The sequence below is a fragment of the Lissotriton vulgaris genome, chromosome 3_1, assembly GCF_964263255.1.
Source record: "Lissotriton vulgaris chromosome 3_1, aLisVul1.2, whole genome shotgun sequence".
Taxonomy (NCBI): Eukaryota; Metazoa; Chordata; class Amphibia; order Caudata; family Salamandridae; genus Lissotriton; species Lissotriton vulgaris.
In genome coordinates, this window is record NC_141689.1 from 312,536,439 (window position 1) to 312,561,298 (window position 24,860).

Sequence of the window (24,860 nt, forward strand, 5' to 3'; positions counted from 1 at the left end):
CAACCCTGTTCCCTAGTACCGTTGAGTACCATACCCTTATAACATTTTATCATTTACACCGCTTCACTTTACCCGTTCCCAGAAGTCGAGGTCCTTCTCCGTGCGTTTGTTCCTGAGCCAGTCGCACATTTGGAGGCAGCGTATCGTGCCTTAGATTCGATCATCAATCCGGGGCTGAGCAACCATTTTCTAATAACCTTAAAAAGAGAACAAAACAGGGCGCACAGAAAAACCCTCCCGTTGATCCCATATTTACAAAAGTATGCGATACCTGTTCATAGTTTGAAAAACCTTTATTTGCACAATTTGATCAGCATGTAAATATGAGAGTGCAATCGTATTTGGCCGGACACGGCGATGGCTGAAGCGCGTACAGTAGGGGGGGGGGGGCTATTTTGCAGCATTAAAAACATTTTAAAAGGGTTTATTTAGTTATTTGCAGGAAACTAAAAACGTCTATCAATAGTTGAGGGATCAGGGGGCATTCATTTCATAATTGGAAGCGTAGTCAGACTAGTTGCAATCAAATTTCCTAGATGCATACCGTGGGCGTGTGTCATAAGCGACGTTATGTATCAGTTACAATAATATCATAATAAATCGTACATTGAAACCAACATTTTACCGGGATCCTTTTACATGTTCGCCAAGTGAACCCTCCCCCTTTTTCGTCAAGTGTACAAAGGATCATATACATATCTCAGAACATCAAGTCTTATTAGCTAAAAAACACCACGAGGTGTTCGTGAGTTCCTATGGACACCGGCGCCATTTTGGGTGAGGCCGGGTTAGTCCGGAAGTAGCATCAGGGACAAAATGTTTCCAACAACCGGCGATTGGACCAGAGTCCCTTTCGGCAGTTTAAAAAGACTTGTGCTAACAGAGAGGGGCAAGCAATGTGGACCGTCAATCAAAAGGGGAGGAAGGCAAAATCTCCCCTACCGGGTCACGTTGAGGTTCAGCCGGAACTTGGTCGAATTTGTTAGCCCACAATGTTTCTGGATGGTTCAGACTGAAGTTGGCGCTGACACGAGAGCACCACCATCTTGTGGCTACGTCGTGGTCATTTTGTTAGCGATCAAGGCAGTTGTTCCCCACCGGAAGCCTGTAGGGGCCGAGGGCTCCTGGGGCTTTTGTAGAATCTTCAAGGCTGTGGGGATGCTGTTGGAGGTGGGGGCTCGTGCCCAGGTGGGCAAGCGTCCGAGTTACATTACTGGTCAAAGTTACTCTGGCGGCCTAGACCCGACTTCCAGGGGGCCCAGACGCCATTTTGAGACTCCGCAGCAGCCGCCCTTCGTCGTGTCTGCAAGAGTGGATGAGACTTCTTGGGGCGAAAAATGGAACACCGTGCCGTAGGAGCAGGACATTCGGCTCGGGGCGCTAGGGTGCAGCTGTGGTGCCTCCACCTAGGGAGGCGAGGGAGGCTCGTTCGCGCCGCCTCCCTCTCCCAGTGCACCCCACGCCGTGCCTTTTCGCGGGTATACATGATGGCCACCCCACATCCCGTGCTCCACAAGTACACTTGAGGGCCATCATATGTCTCGTGCTCTGCAAGTATGGTTGCTGGCCATTCTATGTCCTGTGCTGCGCAAGTATGGTTGCTGGCCATTCTATGTCCTGTGCTGCGCAAGTATGTTCGTCGCCCGGCTGGAGGATTTCGGCGCCGGGCCGGGGCTGGGAAACCTCCACCTGGGGAGGTGAGGGAGGCTCGTTCGCGCCGCCTCCCTCTCCCAGCCCACCCTGCACCAATTCTTCAGCGGAGGTATTTGTGATGGCCGGACCAGGAGATACGAGGGAGGGGGTCATCTGCATCCGCCCCCTCCCTACTCGTGGCCCGGGGGACGCCGCCCCAGGAAGAAGAGGATGGAAAGGCCATTACATGCCGGGTCCGTGGTGCCTCCTGGACATCCCACCGGCGACCTCTTCGATCGATGGCTGTCAGCAGGACCCCGCCCCACACGTGCTGTGTGTTTCACCTTCCGGATGGGCGTGACCGGTGACCTGCTGCATTTCGGGAACTTCCGGAGTGGGGGTAGGTATTTTTTTTTTTGTCTATTGGGCGTGGTAGGAGGCGGGACAGGCATGCCTGGGTAATGTGGGGTGGGGTGTCTACAAGAACAGTTTTCCTGAACGGGGGGATTGTCTATGCAGGCCTGTAATTGCTTTTGTCCACAGAGTGGGGGGGCAACAGAGAGTAATCAGTCCCATTGCACTCGAAGTTTGAGTTCATTGATGGAATGTATACTAATCTGTCCGAAACTACTCTGTGTGTTGTTCCTGTATGTTATCCGAAAGGGTGGCTTTTGTGTTCGGGAACAGTAGCGGTAGTACGGGGCTCGTCACCGGGTAACCTAGAGCTTGCCTGGGTTTCCCGTCTTAGCGTTGTTCGACCTATGAGAACTCAACCATGTCGCTGAAATCTGTCTGGCGAAACCTGTGCCATCGGGCGTAATCAAACGTGGTGGTTCTATCCGGCCTGTCCGTGTCAGTCTGATTCATCTTTGTCTCACGCCTTTTCCCTTTCTGCCGGCCTATTATTTCTGTCGGCCCTCTGCTCTTACCTGTGTTCAGTAGAGTCGGGCATTGGGCTTTCCAGTGCCCGGAATATTTACAAAAAGCACATTGGTTTTGCCCTAAGTCTGTTCGTCCTGCGCGCAGTGTCGGGAGATTACTTTCGGGTCGTTGTGTCTTGGGGTTGTCCTGTCGGTATATCTTTTTACACCGTTCCCTTCCTGTGTTTACTCCTTGGAACCGTGTCGCCGCTATCCCTTCCTTTGGCCTACCAGATGCTTGGAAGGTTGTCTGTCGCGTTTCTTTACCTACTCTGACTTCGTCTCTTTTCTTTCGTTGCATTGCTTCTTTGCGCCACATACCGAGACTGTCGAGCATAATAGGCGTTGTCTTACTACTACAAAGGGCTATTTCTAACGTTTCTATTTTATCAAGGTCGAAGGATCCTATCAGTGGCCACTGTTTCTCTTGATTTTCTTTGGTATACTTGTGCCACAGCTTACTATAGGCTATGGTAACTAATCCATACTTCGTGAACATGTCTTTATTAGGGGTGCCTTCCAGCGGAGCTAGATGGTCCACCTATAATAAACGATCCGGGTTGAACCAGCTACCAACCAGTGAGGAGAAGATAGGCATGACGGATCACAATGGGGACAAAAGTCAGCACTACCTATCTTATCACTGCGTGCAAAGACTAGACAGAATATTTTTATTCTACGTTGTTTGCAGGCAATGAATACCTCATGAACCAATATCGAACAGTCAATGTTCGGTCAATCAAACAATCAGTGGGGAGAATAAGTAGGCCCGCAAAGGTCTGCGTTACCTACCCTTTCACTATCTGCAAAGAGGGAACCTGTTCTTTCCTGTTTGCAGACAGAGAATCTCCAGAAAACAATCCGCGAACAGTAGTTCGGGTTCAAACAATTAATCAGTGTGGGAGAGGGAAATCTCCAGAGAACAATCCACGAACCGTAGTTCGGGTTCAAACAATCAATCAGTGGGGGAGAAAGATAGGCACGACGGCTGCGTTACCTATCCTTCACTGCTTGCAAAGAGAGAGCCTGTTGTTTCTCTGTTTGCAGACAGCGAATCTCCAAACAAATCAACAAAGAGTAATACTAGTATTTTCCAAACAATCAAACAATCATTTCGCAATTCGTCGTGTTTACACGACCTTACCCGGACCGCATGGACAGTTTCTTGTCTTCCGAATCCAGCGCCCGATCGTCCTCTATTCTTCGTATTCCTCGCGGCACTCCTGATGGTTCCCAGTCAGGACCGTAGATCACTCGAGAGAGGTCTGTTCGGAACCAGTGAAGTTCGGATGATCGGCTGTCCGACGAGGGTCTATCGGACAGGTGCACTCCCGATCGTTGCAGTTGTTCACTCTGTCGTCAGGACCTCTCCCACTGGATCCACGAGTCGCTGATGGGCCCCACGTTTGGGACGCCAATTGTAAAAAGGTGGGAAGCAACCAATAAACAAAGATCCTTAAGTGTTGCCCGGCGGTGTTGCCTCTTTAACCCACAAAATATTAATCAATGAAGAGGCAGGCGCTGGAGACTGGAAGGCAGGAAACAAGGGTTTATTCTCTCCGGAGGAGAACACATCAGTTCGGACAGCAAGTATCGTCACGAGGTGCTCTAACCGCATCTCTGAGGCCTGGCCTCTTATACACAAGTTTATGATCTTTATTGCATGTAACACTTTCTTGCAATGCTTTGAAGTATGAAAGGACATCCTCGGAATCTCCCCTTCAGGCCCGTTCCCACACACATTTACAGTCGAAGTCCCCACCCCGGTCACAACAGGTGATGATTATCGCGCAGCTGGACATTCCGCCGATTCACGGAATGCGTGGGGTTGATCGGATCTCATAGGGTGGGAACTTTGATCAATTCGAGGGTCCTTTAATGGGGGAAGCTTCCTACTGTACGGGGGGGGCAATAAACAGTATCCGCAGGGCCAGGTGGAGGCCTGGGAACGAGGAAGACAAACGGGCACACAGAAAAAGGGGGTTTGTATCAAAGGACCTGGGACCATGAAAGGAATGAAGGGAGGTGTCGCGCTGGGAACAGGATGGGATTCTGAGGCAGAGCTGCGCTGAAGAGGGGTTTATGACCCATGCATGAGAGAGCGGGGGTGACCAGTGCGTGGGGGGGTGCTTGTGAGGGCGAAGAGCCGTGCTGGGGGGTCAGTGGCGTGCAGAGGGTGGTTCTGACTAAGGTACCTAAAATGGCGGGTGTGCACGACAAAAAGTGTGGCATCGGGGGAAAAGGCAAGATGGCGCAGATAATGTTTACCAAACCGTATTAATTTTCCACACCCCCAATACCACGCATAGGCTCATGAGGTTATCTGACTGAGAACAATAAGTAAGCCTTCAACCTGTCACCCTCTCCCTCCCACCAGGGAGAACCTTTACATTGTGGTTGTATGTCAGTATGTTGCTGTGTATGTCCTTTTTTAATGTTTTCGATATTTTGAATGTCTTCTTTCACAGGGTTTTCTGAACCTCATTTTTGGGTTCTACCATTTACCCTCATGTACTAAGTGAACCATTTTTCCTTAGCCCTTGAACCTTAGACCATTGTGTTTATTGTGTCTTTTCTTCACAGGTTCTCTTCAACGCCTATTGGGCGCAACTGAACTCACCTATACAATAACATTGTTAGGTACATTACACATTTTGTAATTTTTATTTAACACTTTTACATTTCATGTGAGTAAGGTGAGGATACGTGCTTAGCCTTGTCCTGAAGAAGGAGCCTCTGCGCTCCGAAACATGTTGACACTCTGAAGCGGTTGTAATACCCTAATACGTATACCTACAACCCCACTCTGCACCTTTTTAATAATACCAGCCGAGGACATAATAAAGTATATTTTTTTCCTACGTGCCAGGTATTTTTTAGTTACCCACTTTTTCACCTCACTTCACTCACACTTCCCTTTAGAACACACTCCCTCACATAGTTCACTACTTAGTGCTCCTACGTAGTCGTGAGTCGTAGCACGCCGCATCCCGTAGAGGGGTGCGAAGGCCCCGATGATGAAGCATGACACCAAGGGGCCTGTTGGTGTGTGAGGGGCATTTAAACAACACCGTGTGTCCCCCATCACTTTTAGGGACCACCACCACTTCCTGAGTGGATTCCACTTTGTTTAATCGCATTGCCAAGGGAGACTGAATCCACTGACTCTCTCTCTCCCCCCTCTGGTTATATCTTGGAACTGGTGCAGCCCAAGGTTGGTGGGTGAGTGACCCCGTTTCACTTGGTGTCTTGGCCAGAGAAGTGCGGTCTGGAATCAACCTTCACTGCATTGATTGGCAGCGGCACCATATCGTTGCGGTGGCTGCATTGGGCAATTGTTTGCCTCCTGCTGGGGGGAAGCCTGAAGATTGCAGCCATACTGGGAGAGGGGGCACGGATGGCCCCGTTGGCCAGAAGTAGTGGCCGGGGCCCCTCTCCCTTGTTATTGTTGGATGCGCCCGTGTCATGGGCAGTTGCCCCTCACTGCTTGGGGCAGAAAGGGCAAACCTCGACATAGGCCCCCACTCCTTAATGGGAAAGAGGAGTAGTATTGGAGATCCCCGAGGAGGAAGGAACACTCCTGAATTACCGCATTTGACTGTATAGCCTGGCAGGTAACCCAGGAGTCTACATGGGGAAAGACAGTTATGTTTTCCTTGTCGTAGGAGCGCGGGTGCCGCTCTTGCTGTTGTTCTAACTCATGGCCTGCTTATGATTCATGTGTCATACAGTTTATGCTCTGATATGGATATATGTGGTGTTACATGTCCAGTAAGGATATTTTTATCATGTGTGCACTCTACAGATATTTACTATAGTGTACTGCTGATGATGTTATGACAATTGCTCAATTAGCTGAATGATTTGTGAAACCACTGTGACGCCATGACAAGTGCCTAATGACACAGTAATATATGTGATTGTAGTCTAATCTGTTTTTGAATAATATAAAGGATGTTTTTATATAACCTTGTGTGGAGTCTCTTTTGTGGTATGCCTAGTGTGTCACTGTTGTGTGAGTGTATTGTGCAAACACTTTACACATTGCCGCTGGGATAAGCCTGACTGCTCTGCCAAGCTCCCAAGGGGGTGAGCAGGGGTTATCTTCAGTGTGTAACTCCCTTGCCCTGACTAGAGTGGTGGGTTCTGCCTGGTTTAGGTGCATCCCCTAACAAAACCAGAAACCCTGTTTCTAACTAAATACGATAGAAGTATTCAGAGAATATTCATATTCAAGGAGTACAAATCAAAAGCACTGTGCCCTCCTTAAACTCAGCAGCAGCCAATGCAGGTAATAGCAGTGGGGAGGTGGGGCTGGGTGGGGGGATTTTGACAAACGACGATAAGGAATTTTTTATTATTTATTTATTTATTTAATCGATTTGTGAATGTGCGCTCTACATATACTTTTTACATAACTTAACATGTCAAAGAGAACTATTCTGTTACCGTACTACTAAATGGGTTTTGTGAATCATCCCTATTTTATGTGACAAACAGTCCTATCAGGTGTTATTTTAATTCCACATTTGCACATATAATTATTGTTTGACATATGTGAATCAATATATGAGATTATTTAATTTTTGGGGGGGAGGAACACCTGGCATATTTTGAAAGAGTGCTTCCTGCACTTAACCAGGCCTATCCAAAAACTAAGGTCCAATGTCCCAAACAGGATTTGTCTGTGTAGTTCACCTGGATCACTAAACTGGCAAAAATAGCATACATTTTGAAAATGACCATCTTTTGCATGGTATTCCAACAGATTTGTGCCTTTTGTTGCTGAACCCGTTTTTGTTGGCCATAGGTCTCTGTGTACTTTACCCTGCAAAACTGAGGTACAGTGCTTATGTTCTCATAGTAAGATTGGAATACACCTAATTGGCACATTTAACTTACTTAGAAGTCTCTGGCATATGGTCCTGCCTGTACCCAGAGCCAATAAATAAAATCCTACTAGGTGGCTGCAACACTTATTGTGCTACCCAATGCAGGCCCCTCTAAAACATGTTTACCCGCCTGCCACTGCACCGTGGGTGTGCAGTTTTAAGATGCCATTTTGACCTGTCAAACTCAACATTTTGCCAGGTCTAAGCTTACCTTTTTATCTAAAAGTCACCCATAATGTAGGCCTTATTACCCAATAAGGCAAGATGCAAAAGAGGGACAAATAGGTATTAGTGTTTTACACATCTGCAGTATTTGAGAGATTTGAGCCTATTGTGCAAACCTAACTGCTGGATTTGATAGCAAAAAATAAATCTGGCTTTCCTTCTGACCTGTGCCCCCCACTTATTATAGCTACCGTTTTTACCCATCTTGCACCCACCGGTAACATTTTTGTGCAACTTATCCTTGTCCTTAGCTGCCTCTGGAATGGAAAGATGCCTGTGTTACACCCATCCAATAAAAACGTCATGCTGATGCTAAGGAACCAGTAAATTATCATACTATCCATCTCCTTCCTTTGATAGTCTAGGTTCTTGAGCCTTATGTTAACAAACAGCTTTACTTGGAGAGTAATCATCTGCTGGATGCTTCTCAATATAGCTTTTGATATCCCCATTGTAATGAAACCACTCTTCTAGTAGTAGTAGACTCACTTAGCTTATCCCTGGATGGTGGTAATACAGCTATTCCGTTTCTTCTCGACCTGTCAGCAGTGTTTGATACTGTTTCAAATTCCATCTTGATTTAACACCTCTATGAAATAGGAATCCAGAGCACTTTATACACAGGGCCTTTGTTTCCTCTCTGCCAGGGTTTTCATGGTGTAGGAACCGCCATGAAAACCCTAGCAGAGAGGAAACTCATAATATGCTTGGTGGGACCACGGGGCCAAGCATATTGCAGCCTCTGAACTTCTGCGCCACCTCCAGGGAACGGTGGTTCCCTGGTGGCAGCAGCGGTCCCATGGCCGTCCCATTGCCAGAAATGTAATCAGGCCCTTAGTGTCTGCTGCCTGTCTCGGGGTCACATGGCTGGGTGTAGTTGACAATTGGGCTTAGTACAATCTCTTAGACAGGCACACACAATAGAAAGCTTAGGTGTGCCTGAACGGGCCCTCACTGGCAGGATGGAAAGGCAAATCTGAAACTAGCCCGACTTATTCTTGAATAGGCTGTGCCTTGCCTCAACACAAAGGACTAAAGGCTCCCTGTAGTTAGTCTGCAGCCAGGGGGGAATTTCCCTAAAACTAACTTAAGGATTCAAATGAGATTGATGGAAGTTTAAGCAGCAGGTGTCAGTAAGCGAAAAGGCAGAACCAAATGAAGGTTCAATCAAGTATATGAGAAAGGGTTTGCTCAAGAGGTAAGCTCTATGAGCAAGAGCAAAGGCAAATAACAAATCTCAAGAGTGTGGAAAGCAGCATCTGCTCCTAAGTAAGGAAAGTGGAAAAGTATTTTGCATCCAAGAATGAAGAACAACTGCCCAAAGATTCCAAGAGGTGGGGGCCAATCAACACCCAGCATATCTCGATAAGGTGGCTTCGCTTTTCTTTCCAGGCATCATACAAAGGAAATTGACAGCTGCACAGCCTTCAGGAGATATCTTGCATAGGGTGAAACTGTGTGGTCCGGCCATCCCGAGCAAAGGTGTAGAAAATGTATTAACTATGGCAAATGTAACATGAACACACTTTAACTTTGGTTAATTATAATTTGAAAATCACTATGGTGAACCTGAACATAAAACTCACACTTAGTATATGAATATGATATGTTAAATAATATGTATTATAAGCCAACCCTAAAAATGGTGATATAGCATCACCACCTGTAGCAAAGTCTATCTTTCTTAATGCCCCTGCTACCATTCTGATTCGCCCAATAGCCATAGCCATTAGTGGAAATGAAATGTTATGTGAAAATGTTACTCCCAAATATTAACATCTCAATAATATCTCTAATGGAATTCAATCCAGACTCCTCTTGTAATTCATCTGACCAGCATTACTTTCATCTTTCCTAAACTGATGCTTACATTTTGTAATTTACAATATTGACTCACGATATCTGAGGCCTATTGCAAACCAACAGAGGTGGGATCAAACAATATTTTATTATGGGCATAGTGCAGACTTTGTATCACCTCCTGGTGTAATTTCAGTGGGAAGCATCTTGCAGCATTCTAAAGCTTTGGGTACAACAGTGATAAAAATGGAATTACCAATGGTACTAAAGCAGACCCCCGTATGAATGTAAAGGATGTAATGATCATTTGAGATAGTGAACTGGACTCTCCCAGTTGGATCTGTTGTTCATTTACAATGTCATTCTTATTCTTAATGAAGGTATTAGAGCGCCCCAAGCCAGCATCTCATCTCAGAGGATTTTAATATCAGTTAGATTGAATCCTGCAATTAGATCTATATAATCAACCTTCTATTGGATATTTTTCCACAATCAGATTCAACACTCAACCGGCATCTATCGTTGAATGACTACTTCTGAGTGATGTTTTGATTGTATGGATTGTTTTTCCAGCCACCCCTCCACACTAACGAATAAATGACTAGCAAACATTTTGCGTAAAATGTTAATCAGTTTAATTATCCAATACTGTCCTGAGTGAGCCGTGTCACTTTTTTCAAAAATAGGATTTATCATGCTCTTTTTTCCAGGAGTCTGGAAGAGCATTATATTTCATGGCTCTGAAGGTAGGTGGTTAAAACAAAGATACACAAAATTCTGGTTGAAGCTTCACAACATTTGCTGAAACTCCACAAGGGCCATAAGAGGAAGAAGAATGATTAGATCTTATAAACACTTCCAGTTGACTTTTGGATGAAAGGACAACATTTCAGTTGCATTCTCTGTTTCAGAAAAGCTTTGATTTTTGCTTACCATTTGGTCTGGCCGCAAGTCACCTCTCCTGAATCATTTCATTAGGTTTATATATGTAGGGTATGTAATCAACCCATTCCTTTTCGACCCTGGGTAGTACTGGTATTGCTTTTTTCACTGCCCTGAATGTTTCAATCAATCTCTTCCTTAGTGCAATTATCAGATACATAGATTCTTTTTTTCTCTTGGTTTCACTCTGCAATATTGTTGCGTGATACTGCCATATATGCTCTTTTATTATCCTATCCACCTCATCTTCCTAAATTTAAAGGAATGTCAAATCGATTTATTAAACAATGTTCGGGCCTTAATCTTTTCCCTGTACTTTTCACCATACTTTTCCTTACATCCTTCAGCATTGCTCGCAGCAAACAAAGCATATACCAAATTTACACAAAGGGCCATATTGTAGGGTCGGGCCAGTTTTGTTACTACGGGTCAGTTTTGCAGCGATTACCAGGAAAAAAAGCAGCAGTGCTGGGGGCCGGTTTTGTTTAGCAGTAGTGTTTCACGCTGACACCGCCCACTGTCCCCCACCAAGGGGGAGGTGGGTGGATCTGACAAAAATTACCAGGGCTGCTTTGGGTTCCCAGCCCGGTCCTGCTATATATTGTTAGTCATCCATATAATCTACTGAGCCTAGATTATGTCAAACCAAGGATAGCTTCTTCGCATATGTTATGCGGTCATCTGAATAGCAATCAGAATTGAGTCCCTCAGCATCTCCACTCAGCAACCGGTCCATGTTTGTCTCACCCTGCCACAACACCGGTACCTTACATATCTTTATTACTAATGATGTCTTATGGAGAAGGGGTCACTAATTCTCGCTCCTGCTTTCCTACAAACATTTGCAAAATGTACTCCTTTACAGAAGTATCCTTTCTTCCCTCAAAGATGGATCTTCACAAGGTAATCTTCCGCTACAGCTGCAATCACAACACGTGCACCAGAGAAGTGAAAAGTTTTCCTTCCCTGTTTTGATAGTATGAATGGCGTCAGAAAACATTGTGGGGCAGATTTATAAGCCCCTTGCCTCAGTTTTACGTCATTTTTAACATGGGGAAAGTGACGCAAAAGTGGCGCAAGAGACTTGTAAAATGCCCCTGTGTATCTACACGAAATCATGGCCTTTGAGCACACGTTTGTTGGCATTACCAGTCAAACGGTTCGCTTTTCCAGGCACTATGCCTATAATACACATTCTGTAAGATAAAATGCAATTCTAGTTGATATACAATTAGGCCTGTATGGCATGCAGCATGCATTATTACTCAAAAGCCCTGACACAGGTGACAACTCCATTACACACCCTCTTTGTCCAAGGCCAAAGAAAGACCAGTTTTAGGTGTGAGCAACAGCAGCAGGAGACCAACCAGGAAACACAGCAACAACATATGTTCACATCAGAGACAGAGTAAAGGACACAGGCACAATCGCCCATAAGGTGACGAGGTTTGCATAAGAATGCACACCCAGCTTCAAATCTATTGGAAATACAGTCATTGGCCAATGTACTTCTGAGTTCTTTGAAATTCATATTATACAGGGGCGTAGCGTGGTTTGAAGGCACTCGTAGCAAGGCAAATATTGCACCTCCAAGTCCGTGGACCGTTAGTACTACGCCACTGGTCAGATATTCCAAATAGCATCAGATTCCGACATTACCTTTATTGTAAATTGGGGTCCACTGGTGCAGCCCATTCTTGTAGGGTACAGTGTCGAATTCGCTGCATTGCATGTGACGAAAGGTTGGCGTGTCCTTGGGACATGGGAGAACTTTACACATACGATAACGTTTTCTTTCCCCAGTACAGTACTTGCCTCCAAACTTTGGTCTGTGAAGAAAACATCAGTTTTTAAGCTTCATTTTAATTATTAAGAACTAAAATTGAGCACTGCTAAATATATGGAAATAAAACTATTAAACGAAGAAGCCCAAAGAAAACAAACTTCCAATAGACTCACCTGGCGACATCTTTAAAATAAAATTATCATTTTTGTAATCAAACTACAAGTTTAAGAAAACTTTTGGTTTAATTTTGGTTTTGGTACTAGTACCACCGTCTTCTCTGCCCTTGCTGGTGTTAAGACTTGTGATGTTACTCACCAAAAGTACGTTCTTAAAAGGAATGTAACAGAGAAAATTCTGTAACGAATGTCAAAGTAAAGAATTGAGGGCCATATTATCAAGAAAGGGCGATACATTATCGCCACTTTTAACGGCAGGAAACTGCCGCTAAAGCGGCGATAATGGGCTTGATAATATGGTCTTGTGAATTCCCATAGAAGCCAATGTTAACACCAAAACCTGGGCTTCTATGGGAATTCACAAGGGCATATTATCAAGCCCATTATCTCTGCTTTAGCTGCAGTTTCCTAACGATAAAAGCGGCGATAATGTATCGCCCTTCCTTGGTAATATGGCCCGAGTGTATTGTTGAGGATATGGAAGATCTTATCAGACAAGAACCCTAACTCACCCAAAGCTGACGTGCTTCATTATAGGGTTGCCTCCTCGCACCGGGGCCGCAAAGTTCCAAGTGTGGGCTTCAACTCTCAAAAAAATGGAAGAGGTGCTGAGGTGTCTAGAGGGGACCGGAAGTCTTGGTAAGTGGATTAAAAACTAAGAGGACTAGGGGTTAACAACAAATATACCCCTGCTGAAGGTCAACATGTTTCCGCCCTTTATCGAACCCAGGGCCGGACTTGCTACCTGGAGGTTGTGTGTGCTGCCGAGCTGGGGGCTGATTTCGTTGATGGGGACCTGCGTGTGCTCAACAAAATTCTTTTTTCTTTTTTTATTTTAAAACGCACGCAGGTCCCCATCAACGAAATCAGCCCCCACTGCCAGGGCGCAAGTCCTAAAAAAAAGAAGTGGGGGGACGCTGACGTCACAACAGGAAGTGACGTCACAAAAGGTGGCGTGCACCATCAGACTCATTGCCTCCCCTCGCTCACCCCTTAGATGCAATTGCATCAGAGAAGCCAGCGCATGAGCAGCATTCTGAATGAGTTCCGATCTCGACCCAGAGAGGCCAAAGAGTGAATGTGTGGCTCCATTTGCTCCAGTATTTGAGCTCCTGGTAAAATAAGTGGGGGGACGCCGTCCACCCACGTGGTACCCAGACTCGAGCCCTTAGCTCGGCAGCACACCGAAATGCCCGGTAGCTCTTCATCCAAAGCGTACCCCACTTACTGCTCGGCCGAATTAAAGTTCTGGCTATCCTTTCTCGGGGGTCCCGGCGAGAGTCTGGTTTTATGACTTGTCTAATAACCATAATGGTTAGGATTTATTCCCCGCCCTGTGTGATTCTAGATAAATGACTTTATTTATCTTTGCTTTTGGCTGTGCTTACGTGCAGCCTAACGGTCACCTGAAAAGTAGGCGTTCTAGTATTGTGCCAATGAAACGCTCCCTCCTCATTAGATCCTGCGGTAAGTACACGCTTCACACACAAAGGGCCTCCTGCAAATCTATTAAATACATTCACATATATTTGCTGTCACATTTTGCATAAACTGCACCACATTTGATATATCTAATGTTTAAAATGCATTTTCGCTTAGTTATTTTATTCGAAATTTATTTAAGTAAATGTTGCTATTGGTGTGGCATAAAACCGCATAGTGAAATAAATTAATAGATAAAACAATAAACTCAAATAGCCTATACTGTTACCAAGCAACTCTGCAAATAATACTCCAGACATTGTCGTCATCATTAGAAGCAGTTCACCAATTTGGCAGGCTGATTTTTCATTAGGACATGATTTATTCAAGTATTCTTCCTGATAGAGGGTTTTCTCCGAATCCCTTTTTTTCAACAAAATTGCTATATTTTCAAGCATGATACGCTTTATGTAGGAGGCATATCATGAGATGGTGTGAAATGGATTTGCAGCCAGGGGTCTATCAGGAAATATAAAGATCGGTAGACGTGTTTTTTGTTGTGTGTAGGGGATTGAGATAATACATTGTCTTTACATGCACGATGGCTTTGTTTGATTGATTGTGCATTGATTTTGCTATTCTCCTGGCCTTGTCCAACAATGATTACTGTGGAAAATGCTTCCTATATCTCATAGTCTTTTCTAAGCATTTAACATATTCAAACTAACGTGTGCGTGAGTTTCGCTTCCACTAGTTCGGTTTACCTCCAGCATTTCTAGTTTAAAGACTGGTTTATTTGCGGGTGCAGTACATGAAATGCTTACGGCTAAAGAATGATGAAGAGCCGAAATACCTAAGTGCAGAGAATAAGCATTTATGTATTACAGTAAAGTATACAGCATGAAGTAAATCGAGCTGTGAAACAATGCGGCACTCTATTGAAAAGGTGGGTCTTTCGTTTCTTCCTGCAGAAGTAACAGGAGCCGGGCTGATCAGTGCACTTATCGAGCTTTGGCCTATATTCCAGCTCAGGGTTCTCCAAAATTGGTCCTGGAGGGCATGATCCATGACAGATTTTTAGCATATCCCTATTTAGATACATGTAGTTATCCTAAAAATCAGGCATGAATCCGGCCCTCCAGAACCGACTTTGGACAACTCTGCTAGCTGTATCAAGACTGTGTATGCTGAGCAACAATTGCTTACACAATAGCGTGGCACATAAGACTGCATTGAAGATGATGAAATATATAACCCTGGGTGAAGCACTACGCTACGCTCGCGTAGTTTGCGAAGTTTGCGCAACTTCGCACTACGCGAGCTGCACGTAGCACAGTGCGAACACGGGAAGTGCAGCGTAGCGTAGTGCAGCGATAATTTTTTGCTTGTTCGAGGTCCTCAACATCATGTTCGCGACCGCGAGCAAGCAAAATGACATCCCGGCGAGATTCTCAACGCGGGGAGGTCAGGTTTTTCATTGTGAGTGGTTGCGCATGCTCGCGACCGCTCGCAATGAGAAACTACCAGTTCGCGTTGAGAAAGCTGCCGCTCGAGTAAAAATCTAATCGAGCAAGAGAAAACTACAGATCACACTGTGCAAGATGGGGTGTTGGAGTCATTCCCCCATCATGGTAGGTATGATTCCAAGCACTAGAAGAGCCCTCCGTTAGTCTCTCAGTGTTTCCGGTACCAGGCTTCGTGACATGTACAGCACAAAATGGTTGCTTCCGACCAGAGACAAAAGTCTGCCCTCCTGCTGCTGAGCCAAGCTCGAGCAGGGGAAGGCAGCACAAAAGGCATCCTGTCACAGTGAGGTGTGACCACCTCCCAGACAGGATTTTGGGATGAGGTGGGTGCGCTTTCCAGCATCAATCAGTCTGCATGAGGGGCACATTTGGTGTCCTTGTGCATAGTCTAGTTCAAACCAGTCCTGGGAGCCATTAGCTACCGCTCTGGTGCGAAACTGGACAAAGGACATGGGAGTAACTTCCCCCGGTCAAAGACCCTCCCCAGGGAGGGTCCCCTGAATCTTTCCAACCTTTCACTAGGGTACTTAAGGGATTACCTGGGTGTAGGTCCCTAGATTCGTCGTGGGATAAGATTCAGATCAAACACCACTGCTCTTCTACCATCTGGGCACTCTGAACTTCTCTGGACTTCGTCTGGGCCTGACTTCGTCCCCCTTCCAGTATGCTGCATTGTCTGTGCCTGTGCATCTTACACGAACCTTCCAAGGCATGTGAAGCCTCAAAGACACTTGAAGAAATCTCCCTTGGAGTGAAGTATTCACTCCCCTGCATTTGCAGGTACCACAACTAAGTTGACCAGTCTGCTTATCCTGAGCTCCTCCAGACTCCCAAGGCTTTACTACACTGGTCTGAGAGTATTCTGTCTTTTCAATTTAAGTGATCTATTCTTGGTATGTCTAATGACGGCAATATCATAACCCCTAGCCAGAAATCTTGATTCCATATTGTTGGCAATACTCTCAAACCTAAGGTCAAAACCACTAAGCAACAACAACATTTACGGCTAGTGACCAATTACCATCCGTGGTCTTATAAGATCTAAACCATACTAAAGAAGCATTGGCATTTATTGAGGTCGGATCAGACGATAAGCCAATATATTCCTAAATATCCCAGTATCACTTACCGTAATGGGACCACTCTTAGGGGTTTAATTAGCCCCAGCTATCCAAAAACCAATAGTAGGGACCAAAATTGGTTGAACTGACTGAATTGTGGTTCCTTTCGGTGTGGCCGATGCAGCATGTGTAGATTGTCAGAACATGGTAAAGTAGAATTTCAATATAACAGTTCTCTTAAATACAGGATCTATCAACATATTGACTATAGTACTAAGTATATTGTTTATGCCATCAACTGTAAATGTTCCAAAATCTATATAGGCAGTACAATCAGGTGTTTAAAGAAACGTATATCTGAACATTCCAGAGCTATGAAAAATCTGGATTCACGGTACCCTATGGCAAATCATGCCCGTGATTGCCCCAGCCAAGGTAATAGTCTATCCTTTTTCTTCCACGGTATAGAAAGTATACCTAGGGATATTAGGGGCGGGAATAGAGAATTACAATTACGCCAATGTGAGGCACGATGGATTTTAAAATTACGTGCTATTGAACAAATGATTAATATTGATTCTGAATTACAGTACTTTTTGGGATGTTGATTACAATTGTCTGTTTTACCATCTGGCATATATTCTCTGGATCTAACTGTTGATAAGAATTTATACGAAGAGTATATATATGCCATGAATTGTTACTATTGTCAAAATGTACATGTTTAATTTGTTTTAAAATCAAAGATTGATATATTGATAAACATATTGTATGTCAATTGTAAAATATAGGATGTTGAAACACATAGAAAGGAAATACAGGATTATAATTGACATGCGTGAGGTTGTGTAGGACATAGGTTGTTAGCACATTTAAGGTGTCTTAGGAGAGCTAACATAATCTCTTTTCTCTTTCAAATATCTGGAATTGTCCTCCTTGCTTTTGGGTAAAAAAAACCTTTTCCTCTGACTTTCTTTGCACTCCTCGACCTTTTTCCTTCTTTCTTTTGTTTTCTGTTATAATTATGTATCACACATTCTCTCTAACTATTTTTTATTGTAATTGCACTGTGACATTAGGATTATGATAAGGGGTCTTTTTAAATTAATGGTATATTAATGGCAGGATAAGGCTTTATAGTTACATGGTATTTATTTATGGCCATGTAGGAGGCATAATATTTAGCCTCATTCTTTTTGTATTTTTATATAATTGCGTTTAGCCAATGAATCATGTACATAGAATTGGATATTCAGACAATATTTGAAGATGATGTCTGAATTTGTTTAACTATTGGGAATGAAAGCGCTTTACTAATATAAACATGACCACAATAATATGGTGCCCGTTCAAGGTACTTGACATGTACGATAGTCCGTTTATCTTTTTAGTATTTCTAAAGAAATAAAACACTTTGGGATTATACTAAACTAATGGTAGATTAATGATAGGGTAGGTTTTAAATTACTTGGTATTCTATCATGGCCATGTAGGAGGGATAACATTAAGCCCCATTCTGGTTGTATGCTTACCTGATGACGTCTAGTCAAATGAGTTATAAATACAAAATTGGATATTGAAATAATAATTTGAAGATGTTATTTGTAATTGATTAAATAGGGGTAATGAAAGTGTCTAAAACAACATATTGGTGACTAGAATAATATGGCGCCCGTGCAAAGGTACTGGTTGTGTACGATAGTCTGTCGTTTGTCTCTTTAGCACTGCTAGTAAAATAAAATACTTTGGCAATGTGGCGCCCGTGCAACACACAGGACCGCGATCGATATTATACGTGGTATCTCTGACAGGATTATCGGTGAGTGTTGGAAGGTAGCGATACACTAAGGGGTCAATTCCGATTCGGGTAAGAAAACCGTCCTACGATTCGTATTTGTAGCCGTTTCCGTACGAATCGTACAAAGCCGTCCGAATTGCGTAGTACGATCCGTTTCCAAAGAATACGTCCGAATGTTTACGAACCGTACGAAAAACAAGCGAAGCTCCGTACAATACAGACTCGGGTTGTGAACCGTACAATTTGTAAACATGCCGTACAACCCGCCAAGTACGATCCAGACCGGGCATCGAGTACGCGATTCGTACGGAAAGCGGCAAATGAGCAATTCGTATGGAGAACCACACATACACATATGCACCGTACCCCTGCGATCATGGGGGTACACACCATACCCCTATGCTCTGCACTCCTAGGCACCGTACACCTACACTATGTACACCCATGCACCGTACCCCAATGTGACGTACCCCGATGTACCGTACCCCGATTGTACCATACCCCGATGCACCTTACCAGTTTGCACAGTACCCTGTGATCATGGGGTGCACTCGGGTACCCCGGGGGAGTCCGTTTCACACGTGTTAGAGTCAAAATGTGCTTTTACGGATGTTTTAAAGTCCCGTAGATTTAGTAAGACACTGATGTACCTTATAGTCATATAATTACTGTTTAAATAAGAGGTACAATTGTAATGAGGATACTTTCATTTTGGATCTAGCATGAAGGACGTACTGATATGCAAAAGACTCCCTGTGTTAGTCATATGTGAAAAAGACAGTTCAGGGTGAGTTTCTTTCTGCTTTTGAAATCCAGAGTCAGTGCCTAAATCACATTGGTAGTTACAGCACAGTGGGGTGTGATGAAATAGTGGTTTGGTGTCAGGCAACTTACTGCTATAAAATGGATAAGAGTTATGAGATTTCCCTTTTTTGAGACTTTTTGATTTTTTTGTGCATAGTTTGGTTTGCACTCTTGGGTGTCTTTATCTTTTTCTGTTTTATTCTTTACTTTGGTGGTGGTACTGATAGTGTAGGCTTGTTATATTTATTGAAAGATTGTAATGAGTCCAATATCTATTGTTACAGCCCTGAGGAAGTCTTTGGGTTATACCCTCTGACGAAACACATGTTGGCTGTGGTCTGTGTTATCAAGACTCAACATGTTCATCTACAAGTCTTCTTGATCATCTGTAAATATGAAAATAAAAGACAAAGGACTGATGACTATTGAATGCGTATACATGGACAATTGATTTGACCAAAAAAATCTTCTTTATTGATATTTGTGAATAATTTTCTTTTTCTTGCTCGGGGTTCCTCCTTTGGTTCTATGTCATAAATAACAATTGTCTCCTATTGTTATTTTTTGATAGCGTTGGGTGGGCTCTGTCTTGGGTTCCCCTTGATGCAACCTATGAATATATTTTCACTAAATACATACTGCTTGGGCTATGCGCTGAGTATACCTCACTACCTGTTTGTGCAAATTGTTAGGATCATAAGGATATCGTCTGTGGCAGCGATCAGAGCTGTTTCTGTACAGGATTAAACCCAGGCTACATGGCATTGAGCTGCTTGTGATTGCAGAGGTGGACGGTGAGGCATCAGTTGATTAGTCGCTCCAAGATCTTAGGTGAGTATGATAGGAGGGAGATGTTTGTGTAGTGTGAAGGTGTGGCTGAGTCAGGGAATGTTTCTTCAGCAGATGCATGCCTGTGGCATGTTCCAGGTGTCTGGGGATGTGGCTGAGCCAATGTAGGTGTTGAGGATGGGTGTTAGTGCTTTACTGAATGGTAGGAGTTCTTTGGATAAGGCGTGGTCAGGCAAAGGTGAGATGGGCTCCTGAGTTGAAGGTCTTCATACTAGCAGCAATTTCAATGGTTTTGAGGGTGGGCCACGAGGTAGGTGATTTGTTCTTCAGTTGTGATGGAAAGCTGAGTTGCAATGGTGACTGGTTCTGGTTGAGGGTCAAAGTTTCCGAATATGAAGGTGAATTGGTTACACAAGAATTCCAAGAGCTTTCTGGAAAGGTCTGCTGGAGATGGCATGAATCACTGTGAAATCTTTGATGATGGTGAGGAAATCCTTTCTGCTGTTGGTGCCTGAGTAGATGTGATGTGCAAGAGGCATTTTAAATTTCTTCCATTATATTCAGAGATGGGGAAAATGAGTGGTGGAAAACTCATAAGGAGAGAGATAAATGGAAGTGTATTACAGAAGGTGCCACGGGGGCACAACAGGCATTTGTGCCTACTTTGCACGCCCGGGGCACCTTGGTATTATAGAAAGGGGATGTAGACGCTCGTGCGTCCCATTCTATAATACCGATAGCGCTGGTGAACTTGATGCGCCAGCGCTATCTTCAGAGGGTTTTCCATCATTTGCATAGGGGCGTATTCTATGGCTCTGCACCCACGCCATATTACAGACCAGGGTGCAGAGTCAACGAATCCCTCAGGAGGCGCACTACCAGTGCACCATTAAAAAGGTAGTGCACTATCAGTGCGCCTCCTGAAAGCAGCGTTCTGAAGGGGATAAAGGGGCCCCATGAACCCCCAGACATCCCCTTGCAGGCGGGTGCAGTCACTGACTGCACCAGCCTGCAAAGGGATCTCTAATACCCTTTGAAAGTGCAGGCGGGTGTCGCCTGCACTTTGAAAACATTGAGCTGCTGCTCCGTGTTTTCACATGAATGCGCTGCCCTGGGGGAAGCACAAGGTCGCGGCTGCCCTGGGGACAGCACATATCTCATAATAGACTGCATTGGCATTGTTTACGCCCGGCACACCTTTTGAAAGGTGCACCAGGTGCAAACAATGCCAATGCGTAATACGGCCCATGGAGTGTAGTGAGAGGCTAGCAGAGAAGGAAGACAGAGCATTTTGAGAGCTCCATGGATAAAGAGAAGGAATGCAGAAAGAGACCAGTGAAAGAAATTGAAATCATCATTGCACCCAAAGCCACTACCACCTAGCAGGTTCAGTAGCTGTCAGGAGATAGGACAAGATTCAATATTGAATACATTGGTTATGGATTTGTGATAGTACAAACTCTATGTGCTGGTTACACCTTTTGAGACCCCCGGGAACATGTGGGGTCAATGGTACAGACATTTTTTGAGTTTTCCATGATATGATCCACCAAGAACCAAGCACCAGCTTATCAGACCCTGGGAATCTTGGATACAGGTCTGGTGATTATCACTTTTGTCCACAAGAGTCAACATATAATGTTGTGGGATCAACTCCTTGTATTTATAGTATTCTGATATGTGCCTTACTGGTTTGGTTTTTCCAAGGGTGAAAAGCTACAAGGTAGATACTAGATTCACAATCAGAGAAACCGTAACTCAAACCCTCAGTTGAGTCCTGACATTTACACAGTTAGTTTTTGGCTCTCTAAATATATGTTTAAAGTGAAGGCAAATTCCTTTTCTATTCCATCATATTTCTTTGTCTATTTTTAGTATGCCACCCCCATTTTAGGGATTAGTACTAATGAAAATAAAAGTGAACAACAATACCAGTAAATAACCTCATATCTCCTTGTTGTTTTCCATGGACAAATGTAGGTATTTTGACCTCAGCTCAGGAAGTGACATTATTGGATTTCCCATCATCCAACTGCACAGGAAGTGATATCACTGGTTTTCCACCCATGCCACTGTGGGTTCCACCACCCTCCCAGGAACTACTTATGGCGGCTGCCGCTCAGATGCATGTGGCGAGTGTGCCAAAGCCACATGAAAAACACTTTTTTTGCCTTTAGAGGTAGACTCTTTTCTGTAAGTCAGATTTCTTCAGAGGGGCAAGACTGGAGGCGACAGCGGAAGAGGGTTTGACGTCATTGGATGTTCATTGACATTGGACCCTCTGAAACAGATTTGGTGCTACAGAGAACATAGCAGGAACTGTGTCAAAGTCAGACCCACCAGAGATGTACACTTGATGGATCAGTTGGCAGGTTGGTCCTGGTCCCATAATACTTGTCCAGGCAAAAAGTTTGCAAAACGTTTCTAAGTTACAGGTTTTTAGGTTTAGGCAGTAGTACACCCTGACACCAGGCAAGGTTTTCAGGAGCCCAGGAACAGCTCTTGAGAGTCAGGACACAACCGAAAAGAAGCCACCAGCAGGTTCTGTAGAAACTGGTCAGCTGTGCTCTTCTACAAAAGGGGGTTTCTTTCAGATATTGTGTCCCTGTAGCTCAATAGGAGGTCAGTCAACTGACACTTATTGTCTACTTCTATGTCCAGAGCACAAGTGAGAGCAGGTTCAGCCCTAGGTTTTTCCTCGGGGGTCTCAACAGTAGGTGCAGTCCTTCTTCTATCTTTCACAGGTCCAGTGGTGTTCTCAAGAGGGTGCCCTAGGGTGCCACATTTATGTCTGACACTAGCCTGTGGATAGTGGAGACTCCAGGCCCCTCCCTCGGGAAATTGTTACCTAGGGGGACCCTACCCCTTTACAGCAGTTTCGGTGTGCCCTTCTGCAAACTATCGTACAGTGCCTCTCTATACCCAAAACCAAGATAGTAAAAACCTTTCTTTCCTGATGCAGAATTCCTTTGCCTGTTCTAGATATTTGGCAAGGGAAATGAGAATGCTCTTCAAATGGAATAGCATCACACTTCATTAATATGCCTATCAAAGTTACCTGTACCTAAAAATCGGGTTGTTCCAGGACTTTGGAACTTTAAACACCTCCCTATTAAAACTTCAAAAAAGATGTCCAAATATTTCTTGAGGCTTAACCCCAGAAAAAATTCTGTGGAAGAAAATTCCTGCTCACATGAGCTAAGGTTTTGGGTCCTGGCTAGATAACACCCTTACCACCTCTTCCAAATTTGTGTGTATGGTATCTGCTTCCAGCTTAACACAGTAACCTTCTGCTTCCAGATTAACACTGTACCTTTAAAAAAGTTGAAACCTTTTCTGAAACATCTGTATTTTAGTTTAGTTATCTATGATGTTTTTGTTTCTTCCATGGATTATATGAACTCAGCTCTAATCAGAATAACAGAATCCATCAATGAGAAACTAACAACTGTTCTACATTCAGTTGCAAGGTTCGTCTCTGGTACAAAAAAATTAACATATTATGCCAATACTAATAGGCCTTCATTGGTTCATTTAGACTAAACCAAAACCACCTGCATTTTCTTCAAAGCACTTCCTAAGAAACAACCGAACTATCTCTATAAAACTCCTTAAAACTATGTAGTGATTATAAAGATATCAATGCTGCAGGAGTGCCCAGAAATAACTTTTCCAGCAGTTGAAGAAAAGTTGCGCTTTCATTTTTTCTATCCCTGTAGGACCAGGATAATGCGCTCAGATCTACCCAGGGAGGCCACACACAAGGTGGGCATGACAGCCAGGTTTGACCTGTTCTAAACTTTTTGCAGTGCCGAAATGGATTTTATTGGGCCCTCACAGTAATGGAATCTGGCCTTGTGGAATCCAGCCAGTTAAAAATTGGATTTCCGGTTGGCTAGGGAATGCGCCTAAGCCAGGCAGAAACCACCACTCTAGTCAGGACAAGGGAGCAACACGCTGAAGATAACTTCTGCTCAACCCCTTGGTAGCTTGGCACGAGCAGTCAGGCTTATCCCAGAGGCAATGTGTAAAGCGTTTGCGCAACACACTCGCACAGCGGCAATGCACTAGGCACACCACAATAGTAACTCCACACAAAGTTCTATAAAAATAGCCTTTGTATTATCCAAAACATATTAGAATCATAATCACACAATGTACACTGTGCCAACTGCCACTAGGCAATATTTACAGGGGATTATATACAGGACGAGGCCAAGTAGGCCACGGTCAGAACCATCAGAATGCAGGTAAAAAACATAAAACACAACCAGTAACTACTGGTACAATATTGACCTCAGCATTATAACATTAGAGAAAAAACACCTTAGACCCAAACCTCACTAGAAGCATAAACACATTATGCATAGGTACCAGGGGCATAAATCACATCAGGGCCTTGCGACCTATCACCCCATAAAGCTGAACCCAGGCCACCTGACCTTCCTTTGGGCTCAAATGCCCTTTGTCCAGAAAGTCAGGGCTCGAAATGAGGCCTCTCAAATGGCCCCCCGGCTGCCTCAGCAGTAAAAACACAGTGCGCAGATGCACAGGGGCATGGGGTGCTACTCACCCAATCCTTAATGAAAGAAATGGCCCCCAAACATTGCAGCTGCCTGCGCTCTTGCAGGGCAGGGTGGATTGGCACCAAGAAGAACTGGCACCACTGTGCCTCCTGGGTCCCCACTGGGATTCTAAAACAAAATGGCCACAAACATTGCAGCTGCCCGCGCTGGTGTGGTGCAGCTGTGTCAAAATTAGCCCGGGCACCACTGCTCCCTTGGAGTCCCAACCCGGGACTCCTAATTGCCTTGCGCTGCAGCAGTCCACAATGGCGGTACAGCTGAGGGCAACAAATAAGCACTGGCACTATTAGTGCCGCTGGAGCACCAACAATGCTCGATGTGAGCCCCGCTCACTAGACTCTCCTATCTGCAAGGGGGAGGCACTGACAATGTGCCCCAGCAGTACCCCTCCGGCAGGCTCAACCTAGGCACCAACAATGTGCCTCAAGGAACGCCAGCCCGGCTTTGCATTCAGCCCCCCTGACTCACTGGGGCCTCATTGGCAGACTCCACACAAAGGAG

At 44.6% G+C, this 24,860-nt stretch overlaps 1 protein-coding gene across 1 annotated transcript in view; it reads right to left on the reverse strand.

Moving 5' to 3' along the window:
• Positions 1 to 24,860, reverse strand: part of LOC147726376 (A disintegrin and metalloproteinase with thrombospondin motifs 12-like) — a 428,493-nt gene that overhangs the window by 144,506 nt on the left and 259,127 nt on the right. Inside the window, exon 7 of the mRNA XM_086962924.1 lies at positions 12,071 to 12,240. Within this exon, the coding sequence (XP_086819050.1) occupies positions 12,071 to 12,240 (170 nt within the window). The remainder of the gene's footprint in view (positions 1 to 12,070; positions 12,241 to 24,860) is intronic.